The following is a 21550-nucleotide window of genomic DNA, read 5'->3' on the forward strand; positions in this document are numbered from 1 at the left end:
CAAGAGTTGGGAAATCATGATGCAGCTATATAAGACCTTGGTTAAGCCGCATTTGAACTATTAGCAGTTCTGGTCACCACACTACCAGTAGGACATGGAAGCTTTGGAGAGAGTGCAAAGCAGGTTCACCAAGCTGTTGCCTGGTCTTGATGGAGTTGGTTATGAGGAGAGGTTAAATAAACTAGGATTGTTTTCACTGGAAGGACGGAAGCTGAGGGAAGACCTGATAGAGATTTACAAAATTATGAGAGGCATAGTGGATAGTCAGAGGCTTTTTCCTAGGGTGGAAGTGTCAACTACAATGGGGCACAGGTTCAAAGTGAGGGGGGGGGGGAAGTTTATGGGAGATGTGCAGGGGAAGTTTTTCATACAAAGAGTGGTAGGTACATGGAACGTACTGCCAGAGGTGGTGGTGGAAGCAACATTTAAGAGGCATCTAGATGGGTACATGAATAGTGAGGAAATAGAGGGATACAGAGTAAAGGAAGAAGGTTTTTTTTAGTTTAGTTAGGGCATCATGATCAGCACAGGCTTGGAGGGCCAAAGGGCCTGTTCCTGTGTTGTACTTTTCTTTGTTTAACACCCATGGAGCCAAGGTCCCCAACCACTCCATCTCTCCCAACACAACAGCACCTACAGCCAGCACATTCAGTGGGGCAGCGTAGAGAGAGGTCTACACAATCATCAAATTGTTTCAGTACGGAAGGTGGTCATTCAGCCCTTCAGGTGTTTACTGGGTCGCCGCAGGAGCATTTTACCGAGTGCCACTTTCCTGCCTTTTCCCCATAGCCCTGCGCACTCTTCCTTTTCTATTAATAATGCGATACCCTCTTGAATGCCTTGACTGAACATGCCTCTGCCATCCTCCCAGGCAGCACACTCTGAATCTTAACAACGCACTATACAAAAAATGTTTTCCTTGTGTGTGCTTCTTTGGCCAATTACCTTAAGTCTGTGTACACTTGCACATAATCCACCAATGAGAGCAGTTTCTCCCTATCTATTCTGTTCAGACCCCTCATGATTTTGAATCTCATGTTCTCGGAGCTTCACTCTGTATCTAACCCTGTGCTGTACCTGCTCTGGGAATGTTTGATGGGGACAGTATAGAGAGAGCTTTAGTTTGTATCTAACCCCATGCTCTACCTGTTCTAAGTGTCAGCCACTTCAGGTCTTGAACAGCAGGTTAGGTGTAAGGATTCGCATTTTAATCAGTAATCTCTAAACTGTCTGTGCTTTATATGCTCTGTCTGAGGCCAGAACTCTCCATTCACCTGACGAAGAGGCTGTCCCCTCGAAAGCTAGTGAGAATATTATCAAATAAATAGGTTGGACTAAAACCTGGTGTTGTCAGACTTTTTACTAAGTGTGATTGACAGGGCTGTGTAGAGGGAGCTTTGCTCTATATCGAACCCTGTGCTGTATCTGTCCTGAGAATGTTTGATGGGGCTGTGTAGAGGGAGCTTTGCTCTATATCTAACCCTGTGCTACACCTGTCCTGGGAGTGCCAGTCCAACGCCGGCATACCCACATCAGTCTTTGGTGGGGCAGTATAGAGGGAACTTTACTCTGTATTGATCCCCATGCTGTACCTGCCCTGGAAGTTTTTAAGGGTTCAAGGTAGAGGGAGATGTAAATACATTTGAGTGCTGCCTTGCGAGTTTACAGTGCTGTCTGCCTGGTTATGGATTGCAATGACTGCTGTAATAGCTTTATACCAAGCAGCAATATAAATTAGGCTCTCAAAAAAAATTTTAAAAATTAAAATAAACTCAGCTGCAATGTGCTAAAAATAACCAGCCAAACTCTCAAGGCTGTTAATTTCAACAATTCATCACAAATTCATACATTATGTAGTAAAAACAAAACATTAAAAAAATGAAAGCACTCAGCTTGCTCATGCCTTTAGTACGCTATAATTATCAGAATTTATACAGAGTGCTCATCCGACAATAATGGTCCCATGGTCTCAGAAGGGCAATTTACATTTGTTGAGGGGCCAGAAAAGCATAAAACACCATTTTATCCTATTGTTGGGAATTTACAAATAACAAATGGGTGGCATAGTAGCAGTGGTTAGCACTGCTGTTTCACAGCTCCAGGGACCTGGGTTCAATTCCTGACTTGGGTCACCGTCTGTGTGGAGGTTGCACATTCTTCCTGTGCCTGCGTGGGTTTCCTCCGGGTGCTCCAGTTTCCTCCCACAGTCCAAAGATGTGTGGGTTGGGTTGATTGGCCATGCTAAAATTGCCCCTTAGTGTCCTGAGATGTGTAGATTAGAGGGGTTAGCGGGTGAAGTACGTAGGGATATGGGGTAGGGCTTGGGTGGGATTGTGGTCGGTGCAGACTCGATGGGCCAGATGGCCTCTTTCTGCACTTTAGCGTTTCTATGATTCTATGATATTCAGATACCCAATAGTGGGCAAATAAGCCAGTGTAGCACCAGGACTTAGAGTACTTGTTAACATTAATGCTTCACAGGAGGAGTATTATCAGACAAAATTTGACACTGAACCAAAAGCTTAACTGAAGAAGGTTTTAGATAGCGTCTGCCACTGTTCAAGGGGAAGACTAGCAACTCCTTGGAATTACTGGAAATGAGCTGCAAATGTGGTTTGGCCAGCACCACCTACAGCAATGACTGATTGTCTCAACCCAAGCCTGGTCATTACCCTGGGTTTGCTGTTGGCTGGTATGCATTGTTTCATTATCAGAAGAGATTTGAATGGAAGTGAACACTGGAACCAAAAGTAAACTGTTCAATCACCTTGCAGCTAAACAAGTAAAATTCACTTCACTTGCCCCATCAGAGAGGATGGTTTTACACACCAGACAACTAATCATTGATCGTTACTAAAAGGTGTGCATATGTGGACACAAGTGAAGATGCGATTGAACTCAGCTGAGGATTTTAGTCTTCCAAACCCTTCACATCCCCCCCACACATTAAAAAGAGCCAGCCAACACTCATGGCTGAGGTAAAGGTAAATCGGACTGTACACTATCAAGGACAGTCCTGTAAGGGGAGGAGGAAGACTGGAACTTTTTTGTTTATTTATTGTAACAAGGAGGAAGTTGATGCAGAAAATCCCCATAGCCTCAAAACTTCCAGTAATTTACATAGTGCTGCATTTCATCAAATTGGAAAATTCCCTTTTCACATAGCATCGGGTGTTATGGTTTACTCTGTCACTTATTCATATTGCCTGGGTTAGGACACACACAACAATCAAAATACTGCCACAGAACTAATTTAAGCACAGATCTAACAACCGATATTCATGCCTCAACTACTCAACCTCCTCCCTCAGGACTAAATACTGTGTCTTCAGAAGCCTTGTATCTACTCCAACTAGTGAAATATATCAGGCAAATGAGAGGGTATCAGGAGATAAGGATAAGTACACTTAGGATCCCACTGACGATTATTGATTGCAATGTTGGTAACGCGAAGCACAAGTGTCTTCACTTCATTCCACAATTGTCATTATGAAAACTAAGAAGCCAATTTCGGCAAAACTAATTAGTAAATATTAAACTCAATTAAACAAATTTCTCAGTCCCACTTTGCCATCCCTAACAGCATTACTTTCAGTCCTTGTTAGCTTGATCTTTCCATGGAAGCAGTGAACATAGAACATAGAACATTACAGCGCGGAACAGGCCCTTCAGCCCACAATGTTGTGAACCTCAGTTCAAGTGAATTGGACAGGTCATGCACTGCCAGGGAAGGTGGCACAGCCCATGTCAGGGGAGGGGGAAGGGGCACAGCCCACCCATGCCAGGGGAGGGTGGGGAACACACCCGCCTGCGCAGGGGGAGGAGCCACAACAGCCACAGCCAGGGTAGAAAACCCTATGGCCAGAAACCCTTCTGTCACAGACATTTTGTGCAGAATTGCAATTCACTGACAGCACGGTGGCACAGTGGTTAGTGCTGCTGCCTCACAGCACCAAGGACCTGGGTTCCCGGCTCGGGTCACTGTCTGTGCAGAGTCTGCACGTTCTCCCCGTGTTTGCAAGGGTTTCTTCTGGGTGCTCCGTTTTCCTCTCAGTTCAAAGGTGTACGGGTTAGGTGAATTGGCTATGCTAAATTCTCCCTCAGTGTACCCAAACAGACATTGGAATGTAGCAACTAGGGGATTTTCACAGTAACTTCATTACAGTGTTAACGTAAGACTACTTGTGACCAATAGCTAAACTTCAAACTTTTTTGAAATCGCACTGGAGCTGGTTAGGCATCAGTGGAGTTGCTTTCAGAAAATAATGCCCCAACAGCCCAATGGCAAGTGTCTTTATTTACTTCCCAAAGCCCATACCTGTTTCAGCTTCATGTAGAATGCTTCTGAGAAGATTTTTCTGCTGAAGTACCAGAACCGCTCATTGGTAGGGTACACACGGACCACTGTTTCCAACTGAAACCGGACTGGCTCTACCACCTCAGTAATTACCAAATCCACTGCTACAGTCATGTAGACCCTCTTATCTGTGGGTAAAAGAAAATCAAACTGTAATTGCCACTGTCTTTTATGATGATACGGTACTATTAATATACGTTAGGCTTAAAAGAGGACTGCTTTAAGGTTCAGTATTTTGTTATAGTCAGTTTGTCTGGGAGGAATGAAGCAAATGTTGGAAAGCATGATAATTACTCATTTTACCCATGGAAATTTTTTTAGTAGAAGGTTTAATGAGCTTTTGTTTACCATTGAAAAGAACTCGGAATGTTTTCTTGAGTAAACTAATAAAAAAGTAAGTTATATAGAATCATATGATTGGGTGATACTAGAAATAGGAGGAGCTATGTTAGTAGCTGAGAAAAACAGCTTTTTTGTTCTATGCTGGAGAGGACTGTTTAAAGAGAGAAGCTCACATGCAAAATCTCTTTGGAAGCGCCAAAGCTGTTAACAAAAGTTAAAGCAAGTATGCCTGGATTTGCTAATCATTTTTAAAGTGGGGGTTAAGTCTATAAGAGAAATATTAATTAATTGGAACTAAAGCGTGATAAATTAGAACTCAAGAGATTTTTATTTTCTTGTTGAAAGATTGTTCAATGGTTTAGAGTTAAAGTTTTTCATTTTGTTAGAGTTATACTTAAACTGTGTTATGAATAATGCATATTTTGTTAAAAAGATGCCCAGTTTGTCAGTGTAATCACTCCTGGAGTGAAGCTCCTTTCCTCACATTTATGCTGAAATAGAAAAATTGTTGGGGTTTGGTCTGGCTTCGTAATATATCTAGGGATTTCTGATCTGGCACCCTACCCCGTTGCATCAAATACAAGAAGCTGTCATTGCAGTTTCCAGCTTTACTCAGTACCACAGATATTTCTCTCTACCTTCCCATTTAGGATGGACACCATCACCTGGTGCTCAAATGGATCATCATTGATCTTTATCTTAACTCTATTTGTTCATCATGGTCCAATAAACTAACAAAAATCTATCAATGGAGACAGAAACAGAGTTAACACTTCAGGTCAATCTTTTGTCAAGAGTTCTGACAAAATACCATTGAACTGCAGCATTAACTTGATTTCCCACTCCACAGATGCTGCCAGACCAGCTGGGTATTACTAGCTGTCACATCCATGCAGGAGTACAAAAAAGTGAACACTTTTTCTGAAAACCACATGGAGAATGGACAATGTGTTGTTATGATATCCCTTCTTGTCTGTCAACGAACATGAAATGCCCATGGTTGGAAGTTAGTTTGCTTGTCTGATCAAGTTATTAAACTGCAAACAACCTTCAGAACGTATGATTGAGAAACAATTAAAAACGCAACATATCGCTCCTTGAACTTAAACTGTCCAACTACCTACAGAAACTGATGCACTATGATCCACACAATCTCAGTAGCTACAGGAAGAAATTCTGCAGAATGGGTGTGAAGAAAAACGATTCTATTGCAAGGAGATGTAAATAACAGATTTAAACCCCACTGAGTGGCAATGCTCACATCATCAGGAACCATTTGTGTCGACATTGGGAACACCGTTACCCTAGCCACCTGACAGAATAAGAAGTCTCACAACACCAGGTTAAAGTCCAACAAGTTTATTTGGTAGTAAACGCCACTAGCTTTCAGGGTTTGCCCCAAATCTGGTGTTGAGAGACTTCTTACTGTGTTTACCCCAGTCCAACAGCGGCATCTCCGCTTCTTGACTACCACCTGACAGAAACCAGCTTGAAACAAGAAACCTACTATTGCAAGTCGTAGGTTACTGTGAATTCATTGCTAGAAATATAAAACCTTGACATTTTATTCAGTGAACAAAAGAGAGTCATCAGACCTGCAGCATTTTCAGCTTCTATCTAGAAAAGCTGAACATTAGTGACTTTAGGACTTTTCTTACCAAGGCCCTGTAAAGTTGAAGTAAGACAGCCTTGCTCCTGAAGGCCGGCACAGTGGTTAGCACTGCTGCCTCACAGCACCAGGGACCCGAGTTCGATTCCCAGCTTAGGTCACTGTCTGTGCAGAGTCTGCACATTCTGCCTGTGTCTGCGTGGGTTTCCTCTGGGTGCTCCAGTTTCCTCCTAGTCCAAACTGTGCGGGTTAGGTGGATCGGCCATGCAAAATTGTCCCTCAGTGTCAGGAGGAACTAGCTAGGGTAAATGCATGGGGTTATAGGATAGGGCCTGGGTGGGATTGAGGTCGGTGCAGACTCGATGGGCTAAATGGCCTCCTCCTGCACTGTAGGATTCTATGATTCTAAGTCTGTCTAGTCTGCCCTCATTATTTAACCCTTTTCACCTCTGTTGAGTCCCATGAATCTATACTGCAACCCAACAAAAGTCAGTATCACCTTCCTGAGGTACGTGCCAGTAACTGAGTGCACTATTCTAAACAGAATTCTTATAAAACTGTAGCATCACTTCCATTTTTTGCATTTCAACATCATCAAATTGTTTTATTGGTTAAAGATGACATCAAGGCTGTATTAAGAAATAATATTGGCCAACTAAGGACCAACATGTTGAATCAACTGAGTGGTAATAAAAACAAAGGAGTAAACAACTTGATAGGAGTAATTTACAGGCCACCAAGTAATACTTCCAAAATGGGGCATGGTATAAACCAAGAAATAATAAGGGCTTGTGAGAAGGACACAATGGTAATCATGGGTTATTTTAACATGCATATTGACTGGATTAATCAAACTGGCCAGGGTAGCCTCGAGGAAGATTTCACAGAGTGTATGAGGGATTGTTTCTTCCAGCAATATGTTACGAAATCAACCAGGGAGCAGGCTATTTTAGATTTAGTATTATGTAATGAAGAAGGGTTGATAAGTTGTCTTGCTGTCAAAGATCTTCTTGGAAAGAGTGATCACAGCATGCTAGAATTTCAGATTCAGATTGAGCGAGAGAAGACAGTGTGGAGCAGGGATAATTAAAAGGCCTGAGGAAAGAATTGGCCAAATGAACTTGGCACAAATAATTGAGGGCATGATAGTTAAGGAACAATGACAGATGTTCAAGGAGATATTGAATATCTCTCAATTAAAGTATATTCCTGAGAGAAAGAGGATTTACAAAAGGAAGAAAAACATTCCATGGCTAAACAAGGAAGTGAAAGGGACATAAACACAAAAACTAGGACATGTCAAACTGCAAAAGCAAGCGACAAGCTGAAAGTTGGGAAAAGGCTACCTAAAATAGAATCAAAGCAGCCAAGATGAAATACAAAAGGAAACTAGCAGAAAACATAAACACAGAACCCAAAAGCTTCTTCAAGAATATAAAGAGGAAAAGAATAGCTAAAAGTAAATGTTAGCCCTTTAGAGGACAATGCTGGTGAGGTAATAATGGGGAACACAGAGATGGCAGAGACACTAAACCAATATTTTGCCTGAATCACAGTAGAGAATAATGAAGATTTTCTTAAAACTGTAATTAACGTAGAGTAACTCAGTGCAATAACTTGATTTGATTTATTATTGTCACATGTATCAGTGAGAAATATTGTTTCTTGTATGTTATATAGACAAAGCATACCATTCATAGAGAAGGAAAGGAAAGAGCGCAAAATGTAGTGTTAAAGCCATAGCTGGGCTGTAGAGAAAGATCTACTTAATGCGAGGTAGGTCCATTCAAAACTCTGATGGCAGCAGAGAGAGGATATTGAATAAACTAACGGGATTAAAGATAAATAAGTCTCCAGAACGTGATGGTCTGCATCCTAGGGTATTAAAGGAGGTGGCAGCAGAGACAGTAGATGCATTGGTTGCGATATTTCAAAATTCCTTGGATTCTGGTAAGGTCCCAGTGGATTGGAAAGATGCTAATGTGACGCCCCTATTCAAAAAGGGAGAGGGACAAAAAGTAGAAAGCTATCGGCCAGTTAGCTTGACCTCTACAGTGGGGAAGTTGCTGAAATCAATCCTTGAGGAGATAACTGAGCATTTGGAAAAACAAAGCTTAATCCACCATTGTCAGCATGGTTTTGTGAAGAGAAAGTCATGCTTGACAAACTTGCTTGAGTTCTTTGAGGATGTAACCAGCAAGCTGGATAGTGGCAGCCTATGGATAGTATATCTAGACTTCCAGAAAGTATTTTGACAGGGTGCCACATAATAGGTGGATCCAGATGGTGAGATTGCAGGGGACTTGGGGTAGAGTACAAGATTGGTTTGAGGATTGGCTGACTAACAGAAAGCAGAGGGTTGGGGTAAATGGGTCCTTCACTGGTTGGTGAAATGTAACTAGCAGAGTGCTGCAGGGGTCAGCCCTTGGACTACAACTGTTTACACTCTATATAAATAATCTCCAGCAGGGACGGACTGCAGCACAACAAAATTTGTGGATTATACTAAAATAACAGGAAATCAGGCAGAAAAGGGGATATAAGGATTCTACAGATGGATATAGGTAGGCTGGGAGAATGGGCCAAAATTTGGCAGATGAAGTTTAATGTGAATAAGTGGGAGATTATCTATTTTGGTAGAAAAAAGTATAATGGCAAACTATTACCTAAATAGGCAGAGGGATCTGGTGTCTATATTCATGAATTGCAGAAAATTGTTATGCAGGTGCAGCACGTATTAAAAAAAAGCAAATGGGAGTTGCAGAAGGACTGGAGTATAAAAGTAGAGAAGTGTTGTTGCTGTGTAGGATAGATAAGGGTGTTGGTGAGACCACATCTGAGGTAGTGTGTCCAGTTATGGACTCCTTATTTGAGAAAAGAGGTGGTGGCATTAGAGGGAGTTCAGAGGAGATTAACCAGCTTGATTCCAGGGATGAAGGAGCTGACATAACGAAAGATTAAACAGTTTGGGCTTGTACTCGCTGGAGTTTGGAAGGATAAAAGGGGATTTGAACGAGGTATATAAAATCTTAAAAGGGATTGATAAAGTAAATGTATATTAAATCCTCTTATGGAGCAATGTAGAACAAGAGGTCACAGGTATAGGTTGAGAGGCGGTAGATTTAAAACTAGGATGAGGAAGAAATACTTCTCGAGAGGGTGGTGAATTTGTGGAAGGGCAGCGTGAGGGCAAACTCTGCCCTTCTTACACCAATATCCACCTCACCGTGCCCTTCCTTCACAAAAATCCACCTCACTTCACTCTTAGCTTCCTTATCACTAGAAAAGCCTCAACCAAACATCATTTCTTCCAGGTATTTTACAATCCTCATCCAAATACAACCACTTCCTCAATCATTGAGTGTTCATCTTTGTCTGACCACCACATCCTCTGTCACTAGACAGATACACCTGCCGGTCTACTTGCATGCTTCCTCCATCAACAAAGGAAATGAATCTATCCCAGCACATCAGCATAGTGCGTTGCCTTTTCAGTCTTTTACTGTTCCACCTCATCTACTTTCTTTCTGCAGTTTCTGCTGGTTATTTGTGACTTTTGTTGCCAAATCTGTGCCTTATTTAAGGTTATCTTTTGTCATTTGACCAAAAGCTTTTACGTAAATGTAACCAAACAAAAAAAAATAGCCACGATAATTAAACTCAAATTTCACAACAGCTCTTTGAAACAATTTTTAAAACTCTACAGCATCCGCTGGCCGGAGCTGAGCCTCCAACGTGAGATTGCACGAGCATTGTGCTCTCTCTCCTGAGGGCGTTTTCAGTTCAAGCCACGACTCAATTAATTTTTAAACCTGGAACATTTGTTTCCAATCCACAATCCTCAGGTCAAGGAGACCCTCAAATTTATGCATTGCTTGCTAGTTATTTCAGTCTAGACTCAACAGGATCCTCACTCTTAATGCAAGGACCTCACACCTTCTCCACAAATAATTTCAGGGGCAGCCCAGAATATGACTGTGGCTACCCACATAGAAACACAGAATCCCTACAGTGCAGGAAGAGACCATCTGGCCCTTCAAGTCTATATCAACACCCCAAAAGAGCATCCCACCCAGGGCCTCACCTCCGCCCTAACCTTATAATCCCACTAATTTTATCATGGCTAATCCACCTAACCTGCACATCTTTAAACACTAAGGGGCAAGTTAGCATGGCTAATCCACCTAACCGGCACATCTTCGGACTGTGGGAAGAAACTGGGCCACATGGAGGAAACTTACACAGACGCAGGGAGAACATGCAAACTCCACATAGACAGTCCGCAAGGCCGGAGTCCACCCAGGTCCCTGGAGCTGTGAGGCAGCAGTGCCAAACACTGTGCCACCACGCAGGATGTGAATGACAAAGGATTTATTTTCATGCAATATCCTGAGTGATAAATCATTAAAACAAAGGATTATAACAAGTAGCTTTCTAACCTTTAGGAGTTTCCTCATTCAGCGCCTGAAAGGCAGGACCATTAGGGTTCCAAGTTCCTGTGATTACGTAAGACTTGCCATCACCACTCTTTCCCATGGATTCCTGAGTAAAAACAAATTGAGCAGACAGTAAGAGGGTTGATATCTACTACATGAAAGAATGCCTTGCTAAACCTCTGAAGGTATGCTCAATCGAAAGAGATGCTTTTGACCTGATTTGTTGTCACATGTATTAGTATACAGTAAAAAGTATTGTTTCTCGCACACTACACAGATAAAGCATACTGTACATACAGAAGGTGAGAGTACAGAATGTAGTCATAGCTAGGGTGTAGAGAAAGATCTTAATGCAAGGTAGGTCCATTCAAAAGTCTGAAAGCAGCAGGGAAGATGCTGTTCTTGAGTCAGTTGGTATGTCACCTCAAGGAGAGGCATTGGTGGGCTTTCTTAACCATAGCATCAGCACGGAGGAATCAGGACAGGTTACTGGTGATCTGGACACTACAAACTTGAAGCTCTTGACCATTTCCACTTCATCCCCACTGATGTAGATAGGGGCATGGCCTCCATTACGCTTCCTGAAGTTGATGACCATCTCAATTTTGTTGACATTGAGGGAGACATTATTGTCGTCGCAACAGTTCAACAGATTCTCTATCTCGTCATTGTTTGAGATCTGACCCACTATGACGGTGTCATCAACAAACCAGAAAATTGAGTTGGAGGGGAATTTGGCCACACAGTCATAGGTGTATAAGGATTATAGTAAGGGGCTGAGAACACAGCTTGTGGTACCTAGTTGTTGAGGATGATTGTGGAGGAGGTTTGTTGTCTATCCTCACTGACTGCGGTCTGTGTGTTAGGAAGTCTAGGATCCAGTCACAGAGGGAGGAGTCGAGGCCCAGGCCGCAGAGTTTGGAGATGAGTTTCATAGGAATAATGGTGTTGAAGGCTGAGCTGTAGTCAATAAATAGGAGTCTGACATAGGTACCTTTGTTGTTTAGGTGTTCCAGGGTTGAATGTGGGGTCAAGGAGATGGCTTCTGCTGTGGACCGGTTGTGGCTGTAGGCGAACTGCAGTGGATCCAGACAACTTGAGGAGCCAGAATTAATTCACGCCATGACTAATCTTTTGAAGTACTTCATAACAATGCATGTCAGAACCATCAGATAACGATAGTCATTAAGGCACGCTGCCTGGCTTTCCTTTGGTACCAGGTGATGGCAATCTTCTTGAAGCAGATAGGACCTCAGATTGTTGTAAAGACAGGTTAAAGATGTCTACGAATACCCCCGCCAGCTGGCCCATGCAGGACCTCAGTGCTCGTCCGGGAACCCCATCCAGGCCAGTCGCTTTCCATGGGTTGACTTTTGAGAAGGCCGCTTTGATATCTGCGATGGTGACCTTGGACACAGGTTCATCTGAGGCTTCCGGTATGGAGGACGCGCACTCGCTGAGCTCATGCTCAAAACGGGCATAGAATGTGTTGAGCTCATTGGGGAGAGATGTATTGGTGCTGGCAATTCTACATGCCTTTATTTTGCAGCCTTACAGACCTTGCCATATTCGGTGGGAGTCCACGTGGCTAGCCTGGGACTCTAGCTTGGTCTAATACTGTCTTCTGGCATCTCTGATGAATTGCTGTGAATCTTTAAATAAACACACAGATAATTCAACTAGCCAGATGACAGACACCCAAAAGTAAAGAGTTATTAAGTGTCAGTTTGGTTCAGTAAATGCATCCTCACCTCAGGGTCAGGATGCCATGACCTTAATATCCCATTTCAGGACCTTAGCACATAACCTGGGCTAAAGCAACAGTGGGATAAACTGAGGGAGTGCCACATTATCAGAGGTGCCATCTTTTGGATGAAATGTTAAATCAAGGCTGCAGCAACAATCAGAAAAGATCCCTTTAGAAAAAAACAAGTGGGTTTTCTTGGTGTCCTAGCTGACATTCTTTCCTCATCCACCACCACCAAAACACAGGATAACTTGTCCTCTATCTAATCGTCATTTGAGAGACTTTGATGCGGACAAATTAACTGTCAAATTAAGAACATAAAAGCACAGGAACGGAAGCAGGAATAGACCATACTCAAGCCTGTTCCAAACTTCTACTTCAAATCCACTTTCATACCCACTCCCTGTTTCCCTTAAATAAAAATAGAAAGTGCTGGATAAACTCAGCAGGTCTGACAGCATCTATTATCAGAGAAACAGAGTCTTCGAGTTTAAATGATCCTTCTACAGAATCACATTCTTTGATTCCTTGAGAAACCAAAAATCTGTCTGTCCCAGCCTTAAACATAATCACGATAGAGTGTCCACAATTCTCTGGAGTAGAGAATTCCAAAGATTTCCGACCTCCGAGTGAAAAAATTTCTCCTCATTGCAGTCTAGCCCCTTATCCTGAGACTGTGCCCGTGCTCTAGCCAGAGGAAATAATCTCCCAATGTCTAAATCTGTCAAGCCCCTTTATTATCTGGTACATTTCAATGAAATAATCTCTCATTCTTCTCAACTGCAGAGAGTAAAATCCCAATTTACTCAGCCTCTCATTATAAAACAACAACCTCTTTCCAGAAAACAGTCTATGAACCTTTGCTGTACTGCCTCCTCTGCAAATATAGCTTTTCTTAAATTTGGAGATCAATACTGCACATTATTTTCCAAGTGTTATCACAGGAAAAGCAATCGAAACATAGGACTTAGGAGCAGGAGTAGACCATTCAGCCCTTCGCATCTGCTCCGCTATTCAATCAGACTATGGCTGATCTGACTTCAGTTTGCCCTCTGCACCCACCCATTTTGGTTTATAAATAAAACATAAATTTATCATTCCATCAGTACCCCCAAACTTCCAACTCCGACATGCTGCCAGCGAATCAAAGCTGCAGTGTATGTATCACCATATCTCACAATGTAGGAACATAAAAGCTAATAACATAAGAACATAAGAACATAAGAAATAGGAGCAGGAGTAGGCCATCTGGCCCTTCGAGCCTGCCCCGCCATTCAATAAGATCATGGCTGATCTGTCGTGGCTCAGTTCCACTTTCCCGCCCTCTCCCCATAACCCTTAATCCCCTCTCTTATCAAAAACCCATCAACCCGCTTCTTAAAAATATTTAGCGAGGCAGCCTCCAACTCTTCAACGGGCAGAGAATTCCAGAGATTCACCACCCTTTGAGTGAAGAAGTTCCTCCTCAACTCCGTTCTGAACTGCCCCCCCTTTATCTTGAGGCTGTGCCCCCTAGTCCTACTGTCTTTTTTGAGCGGGAAGAGTCTTTCCACCTCTATCCTATCCATCCCATTCATCATCTTATACGTCTCAATGAGATCTCCCCTCATTCTTCTAAACTCTAACGAGTACAAGCCTAGTTTATTCAGCCTCTCCTCATAGCTCAACCCCCTCAACTCCGGTATCAGCCTAGTAAACCTCCTCTGCACTCCCTCCAAGGCCAAAATATCCTTGCGCAGGTGCGGCGCCCAAAACTGCACACAGTACTCCAGCTGCGGCCTCACCAATGCCCTATACAGCTGCAGCAAGACCTCCCTACTTTTATATTCAATCCCCCTCGCTATGAAGGCCAGCATCCCATTCGCCTTCCTGACCACCTGCTGCACCTGCAGGCTGGGTTTTTGCGACTCATGCACAAGGACTCCGAGGTCCCTCTGCACCGTCGCCTGCTGCAGTTTTTCGCCACGTAAGTAATAGTCCTTCCTACCATTCTTCCTACCAAAGTGGACCACCTCACACTTGCCAACATTAAATTCCATTTGCCATTTCCTGGCCCATTCGCCCAGCCTATCTAGATCCTTCTGCAGACTCTCCACACCCTCCGCACAATTTGCCTTTCCCCCAATCTTGGTGTCATCAGCAAATTTCGACACCCTACACTCGGTTCCCTCCTCCAGATCATCTATATAAATGGTAAATAGCTGAGGCCCCAGCACCGACCCCTGGGGCACCCCACTAGTCACCAACCGCCAATCCGAATAGCACCCATTGACCCCCACTCTCTGCCTCCTATTTGACAACCAATCCTCTATCCACGCTAACACCCTACCCCCAACTCCATGTCCTCTGACCTTCTGCAGTAACCTCTTGTGAGGTAATACTAAGTGCTTCTTTAAAAAGAGACAAAAGAAAAGAGAAGGCAAAATGAACATAGGGCCCTTAGAAAATGAATCTGGGGAGACAGTTAAGGGGAACAAGGAAATGGAAGAGGAGTTAAATAGATATTTTGCATCAGTCTTCACAGCGGAAGATATTACAAACATCCCATTAATACTAAAGATATGGGGAAGGAATTAAGTACCATCACCATCACTAGAGAAGTAGTATTAGACAAACTAATTGGAATAAAGGCAGATAAGTCCCCCAGCCTTGATAGCTTGCATTTTAGGATCCTAAAATAAGTAGGAAGAGAGATAGTGGATGTACTGGTTGTAATTTTCCAAAAGTTCATGGATTCTGGAGAAGTACTGGAGGATTGGAAAGCTGCCAATGTGATCCTCCTATTCAAAAAGTAAGGGAGGCAAAAAGCAGGTAATTGTAGGCCAATTAGTCTAACATCTATTGTTGGAATCAATAATTAAAGAAATAATAGCACATTTGGAAAATTATAATCTCATCAAGCAGAGTCAGCGTGGCTTCATGAAAGGGGAATTGTGTCTGACTAATTTATTAGAGTCTTTTGGGGAAGCATCAACCAGAGTGGATAGAGGGGAATGAGTAGACGTGTTGAATTTGGAGTTCCATAAGCATTTGACAAGGTATTTCGCAAAAGGTACAAATTATAATGTAAGAGACCATGGTGTTAGAAGTGGTAATTTTGGCATGGATAGAAAATTGGCTGACAGGCAGGAAACAGCAAGTAGGGATAAGGGATTCATTTTCAGGTTGGCAACCTGTAACCAGTGGGGTTCCATGGGGATTAGTGCCAAGACCACAGCTGTTTACAATAAATATTAATGACTTAGAACCATAGAATCCCTAAAGTGTAGAAGGAGGCCATTTGACTCATTCAGTATGCACCGATAACAGTCCCACCCAGGCCCCCTCTCCGTAAATCCTCATATTTACCCTGCTAATTCCCCCTAACACTAAGGGACAACTTAGCACGGCCAGTTAACCTAACCCGCGCGTCTTTGGACTGTGGGAGGAAACTGGAATACTCGGAGGCAACCCACGCAACCACGAGAGAATGTGCAAATTCCACACAGTGTCCCAATACTGGAATTGAACCTGGGGTCCCTGGTGCTGTGAGGCAACACTGCTAACCACTGTGCCGCCCCGATTTGAAGGAAAAGAGTCAATGTACTAAAGCCAAATTTGCAGATGACACAAAAATAGTTGAGAGGGATACAAACAGTTTACAAAAAGATATTGATAGGTTAAGTGGGAAAAAAAGTATAATGTGGGAAGATGTGAAGTTGTTCTATTCGAAAGGGAGAACAAAACAACAGGATATTATTTAAATTGATAAAATCTGTAGACAGCCTCAACACAAAGGGACTTGGGGCTACTTGTGCACAAAACACAAAGGTAGCACACAGGTACAGCAGGTAATCAGGAAGGCTAATGGAACGTCGGCCCTGATTTCAAGGGGGGTGGAGTATAAAGTAAGAAAGTCTTACAACAACTGTGAAAGGTACAGGTGGGACCACATCTGGAGAATTGAGAGCAATTTTGGTTCCCTTATTTAAGGAAAGATATTATTTACTTGGAAGCAATTTAGAGAAGGTTCATTAGGGTGATCCCAGGTATGGAGGGATTATTTTAAGATGAAAGGTTAAACAGGTTAGGACTCTACAAATTGGAATCTAGAAGAATGAGAGGTGGTCCCATTGAAACACATAGGATTCTTAAGCGGCTTGACAGGTAAATGCTGAGAGAATGTTTCCCCTCATGGGAGGGTCTAGGACCAAAGGGCAGAGTCTCAGAATAAAGGGGCGCCAATTTAAGGTTGTGACGGAACTCCTTTCCACAGGGAACATTAAGGCTAGATAAATAGATTTTTAACCAGTAAGGGAATCAAGGGTTATAGGAAAGAGCAGGACAGCGGACAGAAGGAATGTCAGATTAGCCATAATCCTATTGAATGATGGAGCAAGCTTGAGGGGCTGAAGAGCCTACTCCTGTTCCTATTTCTTATGGTTTTAAACAGGGAGCCCATTCGGTTAGTGTATAAGCCTTGCCCAGCCATTGCAGATATCCCCTTTACACTTCCACCTATTAATCACATTTTAAAGATTAAAAAGTTCACTCACTCCACCAAACTCACCATGTCAAGCAAGTGCATGTCACTATTCCGCACATTTGTGCCTGGACTCAGGAGCATGCCAAAACACCTGAAAAAGGAAAAATACAGCAAATGTCACATGACACTGCAAACACAGCAGGAAACTTGAGGCTTAAATGCTTTGTCCATTAAATTGGACAACAAAATCTGCATCTATGCCAAAATAGTGAACTCCTTACCTTTAGACCATAAAGTATGTTTCCTATCGTTCCAACGATTGAATCGCAACCCACTTTATTATCAGCTAAAACTTAATTTATTACTTCAAATTGTGGCTTATACCATCAGCAAAAATCAGAAACAGCTCTATAATAAAGCTTGCCACATTCACAACTGCAACCACCTCTGACCAGGGTGTCACCTAGTGATAGGAATTCAGTAACTCAGCATAAAACACAACCGTCTCCTATTGAATGTACATCATCCATCACTAACATTAATAGACCAATTTTGTGTGCCTAGTGTATGTAGGGGGACAATTTCTGTCTGTAGAATACAAGCTTTACTCACAGGTAGTGGGTTATTCTCCTCTGATAACTGAACCCAAAGACAATAACTATGGCAATTTAACTTTCTATGACGCAGACAACTTGCATTTAAGATATCACAGAATGACTACAGAGTAGGAAGCGGCCATCCAGCCCATCAAGTCTGTATTGACTGTCCAAAAGAACATTCCATCCAGGCCCTCCCCTTGTCCTATTCCCGTAATCCCATACGTTTAGCATGGAAAATTCACCTAACTGTGGGAGGAAACCAAAGCTCCTGGAGAAAACCCACGCAGACAGGGGGAGAACATGCAAACTTCACACTGAAAGCTCCCCAAAGCCATGAACCCAGGAGCCTGGCGTTATGAGGCAGCAGTACTAACCGCTATGCCACTGTGCTGCCCAAAGACAATCCACCGTTTTTTAGAAGAAGCATGCACTTATGGTCTCACAATTCGATTTCAAACTTGTGCTTTCCTTTTGGGAGCTTGTTCATTTATTAAGTTGCTAACATACAAATGCTCCCAGTCAAGCATATTTTGAGAGAGTCTGATGACGGGAAGTTACTTGAGTTCAGATAAATTAAGTCACTTATTCACAGTTCAAGACATACAGGCAATTCCTTTATCAAGCACTGAGAAGTTGAAGTATTTACGACTGTAATTAGAAAGGCTGCAATACCCAAGGTCACATGGCCCAATTATATGTCAGATGATGAGATAACATCTAGAGGACTGCAGGCACTGTCCCTCAGGGATGATATGATGTCCTTGCAGATTCACCAAAATGATGTCCATGGTCAGAGAATCATAGAATCCTACGGTGCAGAAAGAGGCCATTCAGCCCATTGAGTCTGCACCAACCACTACATAATGGTTACATAATGTAGCAGCTACATTTTGAGGGTTTGCCTAGGATAGGCTGGTTTATCCTTAAGTACAGAAGGTCCTGACTGACATGTTTATAATGACAAATAGATTTCAGAGAGCTTAAAGAAAGAATCTACATATTATTCCAGAACGAGGGGGTCACAATCTAACTTCTAAAGCTGAGCCACTTAGGCGGGAAATGTCTACTTATTTCAAATATGGATAGTTGTTGAGGTGATAAATCAGGGGGGGCATGGTGATACAGTGGTTAGCACTGCTGCCTCACAGCACCAGGGACTCTGTTTTGATTCCTGGCTTGGGTGACTGTGTGGAGTTTGCACATTCTCCCCGTGTCTGAGTGGGTTTCCACTAGGTGCTCCAGTTTCCTCCCACAGTCCAAAGATGTGCAGGTTAGGAGGAGTGGCCATGCCAAATCGCCCCTCAGTGTCAGGGGGCTAGCTAGGATAAATGCATGGGATTATGGGGATAGGGCCTGGATGGGGTTGTGGTTGGTGCAGACTCGATAGGGCGAATGGTCTCATTCTGCACTGCAGGGAATCTATGTAGGTTTTCCTCTTCACTGCCTGGGCAATAATCAACCTTCCTGACTCAAATTCTACTCAGTCCACTACAACTCAGGCAGATGGTATGAGACGCGGCTGCAATCTGATCTGCCAAATTACTGGATCAGTATTTAAGCACACTGTGAAACAAGCACCATCATGTCTGAAAGGACTGCAGGTACCTAATGATAGGCAGCCAAGTACAGAGTCTGCTGAAAATACAGAGTAGAAATTCACCATCTTTAATCCACATTCAGATGACCACAGTGGGTTCCCTGGATCCCACAACCAAAGAACGTATGGTGACATAATCCAAAGGCCCTGTATTCAGATATGCATTTGCGATACATATCTAAAGGATACAAGGCTATGGCTAAGTGCTAGAAAAGGGAATTAGAATAGTTAGGTGGTATGTCTTTGACCGGCGCAGGTGCAATAGGCTAAAAGGCCTTTGTCTGTACTGTATATCTCTATGATTCTTGGGTCACGAGTTCAAACTCCCACCAGGGCAGCCGAAGGAATTTAAATCCCATTAGTACATCTGGAATATAAAGCTAGTTTCAGTAATGGTGACTATCAAAACCATCTGGCCCACTAATGTCCTTAAGGGAAGGAAATCTGTCATCCTTACCTGACTTAGCCGACATGCGAGTCCAGAGCCACAGAAATGTGGTTTGTCTCTCAACTGCCCTCTGAAGTAGCCACACAGTTCAAGGGCAATTCGGAATGAGCAATAAAAGCTGGCCTTATCAGTGACACCCACATCCCAGGAAAGAATAAACAAAAAGAAAATCCTTTTATGAGCTAATGGTTCAGTCCCATAGCTCATTTTGCTGATGTCTTCCCATATTCAAGCAGCACAGCATTGCTCTATAATGTATAAGGTAAAAGAAGGAATGACTTCAACTGAAGGAAATGCAGAACCCTAGCACAAATCACTGTTCTAATTGTCATTGGAGCAAATAGCTACCAAATCTCAGCTTTTATAGGGAGTAATTGAAGTGAACAGTATCAATGTGTTTAAGAAGCTAGACTAACATATGAGGGAGAAGGGAACAGAAGGTTATGATGATGAAATAGAAATGGTTGAGCGCTTCAAGTCTTTAGGTGCCCAGATTACCAACAACCTGGTTCCCCCATGCCCTCGCTGTAGTTAAGAAAGCCCACCAGGTCTCTACTTTCTCAGAAGACTAAGGAAATTTGGCATGTCCGCTACAACTCTCACCAACATTTACAGATACACCACAGAAAGCATTCTTTCTGTTTGTATCACAGCTTGGTATGGTTCCTGCTCTATCCAAGACCACAAGAAACCACAAAGGGTCATGAATGAAGCCCAGTCCACCTTTCAAACCAGCCTCCCCTCCATTGACTCTGTCTACGCTTCCCGCTGCTTTGGAAAAGCAGCCAGCATAATTAAGGACCCCACGCACCCCTGACATACTCTCTTCTACCTTCTACTGTTGGGAGAAAGATACAGAAGTCTGAAGGCATGTACCAACTAACTCAAGAACTTTTATCTCACTTCAAAAACCTTGTTCTGTGCAAAATGTCTATCATATATGCATAAAAGACAGAACTCATTGGATACGTAGCAATTTCAGTTATCCTAAGAATATGATATGGCACTATAAAATTCAAAGTACTTCATCTAGAACAAAGAAAATTACAGAACACGAACAGACCCTTCGGCCCTCCAAGCCTGCACTGACCATGCTGCCTGACTTAACTAAAACACCCTACACTTCCAGCCATCATATCCCTCTACTGCCATCTCATTCATGTACTTGCCAAGACGCCCCTTAAAAGTCACTACTGTATCCACTTCCACTACCTCCCTGGCAATGAGTTCCCGGCACCCAACACTGTGTAAAAAATTCACTTCGTAACCTCTTTTAAAACTTGCCCCTCGCACCTTAAGCCTTTGCCCCCTAGTAATTGACTCTTCCACCCTAAGGAAAACGCTTCTGACTATCTACTCTCATAATCTTGTAGACTTCTATCCGGTCTCCACTCAACCTCCGTTGCTCCAGTGAGAACAAACCAAGTTTCTCCAACCTCTCCTCATAGCTAATGCCCCCCCCATACCAGGCAACATCCTGGTAAATCTTTTCTGTACCCTCTCCAAAGCCTCCACGTCCTTCTGGTAGTGTGGTGACCAGAACTGAACACTAATTCCTCCCACACCCCAAAGATGTGCTCTTAGGCTGATTGGTTTTACCAAATTGACACTATTCTCCCCTGAATCTGGCTAAGTTAGAGATTCCATTCGTAGACATGCAGAGTAGAATAGGTGTAGGGTGATGCGGCGGCACGGGCTCGTTGGGCCGAAGGGCCTGTTTCCCATGCTGGGTTGTTCTTTGTTCTTTACTATATTCCAACAGTGGCCTCACTAAGGTTCTATAAAGCGTCAACATGACTTGCCAATTTTTAAACTCAATACCCTGGCCAATGAAGACAAGCATGCCGTATGCCTTTTTGACTACCTTCTTCACCTGCATTGCCACTTTCAGTGATTTGTGTACCTGTACACCCAGATCCCTTTGCTTATCAATACTCTTAAGGATTCTGC

At 43.0% G+C, this 21550-nt stretch overlaps 1 protein-coding gene across 4 annotated transcripts in view; it reads right to left on the reverse strand.

Annotated features, from left to right (window-relative positions):
* rabgap1l (RAB GTPase activating protein 1-like) overlaps window positions 1-21550 on the reverse strand; it is a 462369-nt gene that overhangs the window by 337308 nt on the left and 103511 nt on the right. For all 4 annotated transcript variants that reach the window (XM_080196010.1, XM_080196008.1, XM_080196011.1 and 1 more), the window contains 3 exons: window positions 17041-17107; window positions 10748-10850; window positions 4319-4485 (listed from right to left, as the gene is read on the reverse strand). In XM_080196010.1, coding sequence (XP_080052136.1) covers window positions 4319-4485; window positions 10748-10850; window positions 17041-17107 — 337 coding nt within the window. The remainder of the gene's footprint in view (window positions 1-4318; window positions 4486-10747; window positions 10851-17040; window positions 17108-21550) is intronic.

The sequence above is a fragment of the Carcharhinus amblyrhynchos genome, chromosome 9, assembly GCF_965287045.1.
Source record: "Carcharhinus amblyrhynchos chromosome 9, sCarAmb.v2.hapA, whole genome shotgun sequence".
NCBI classification, from domain to species: domain Eukaryota; kingdom Metazoa; phylum Chordata; class Chondrichthyes; order Carcharhiniformes; family Carcharhinidae; genus Carcharhinus; species Carcharhinus amblyrhynchos.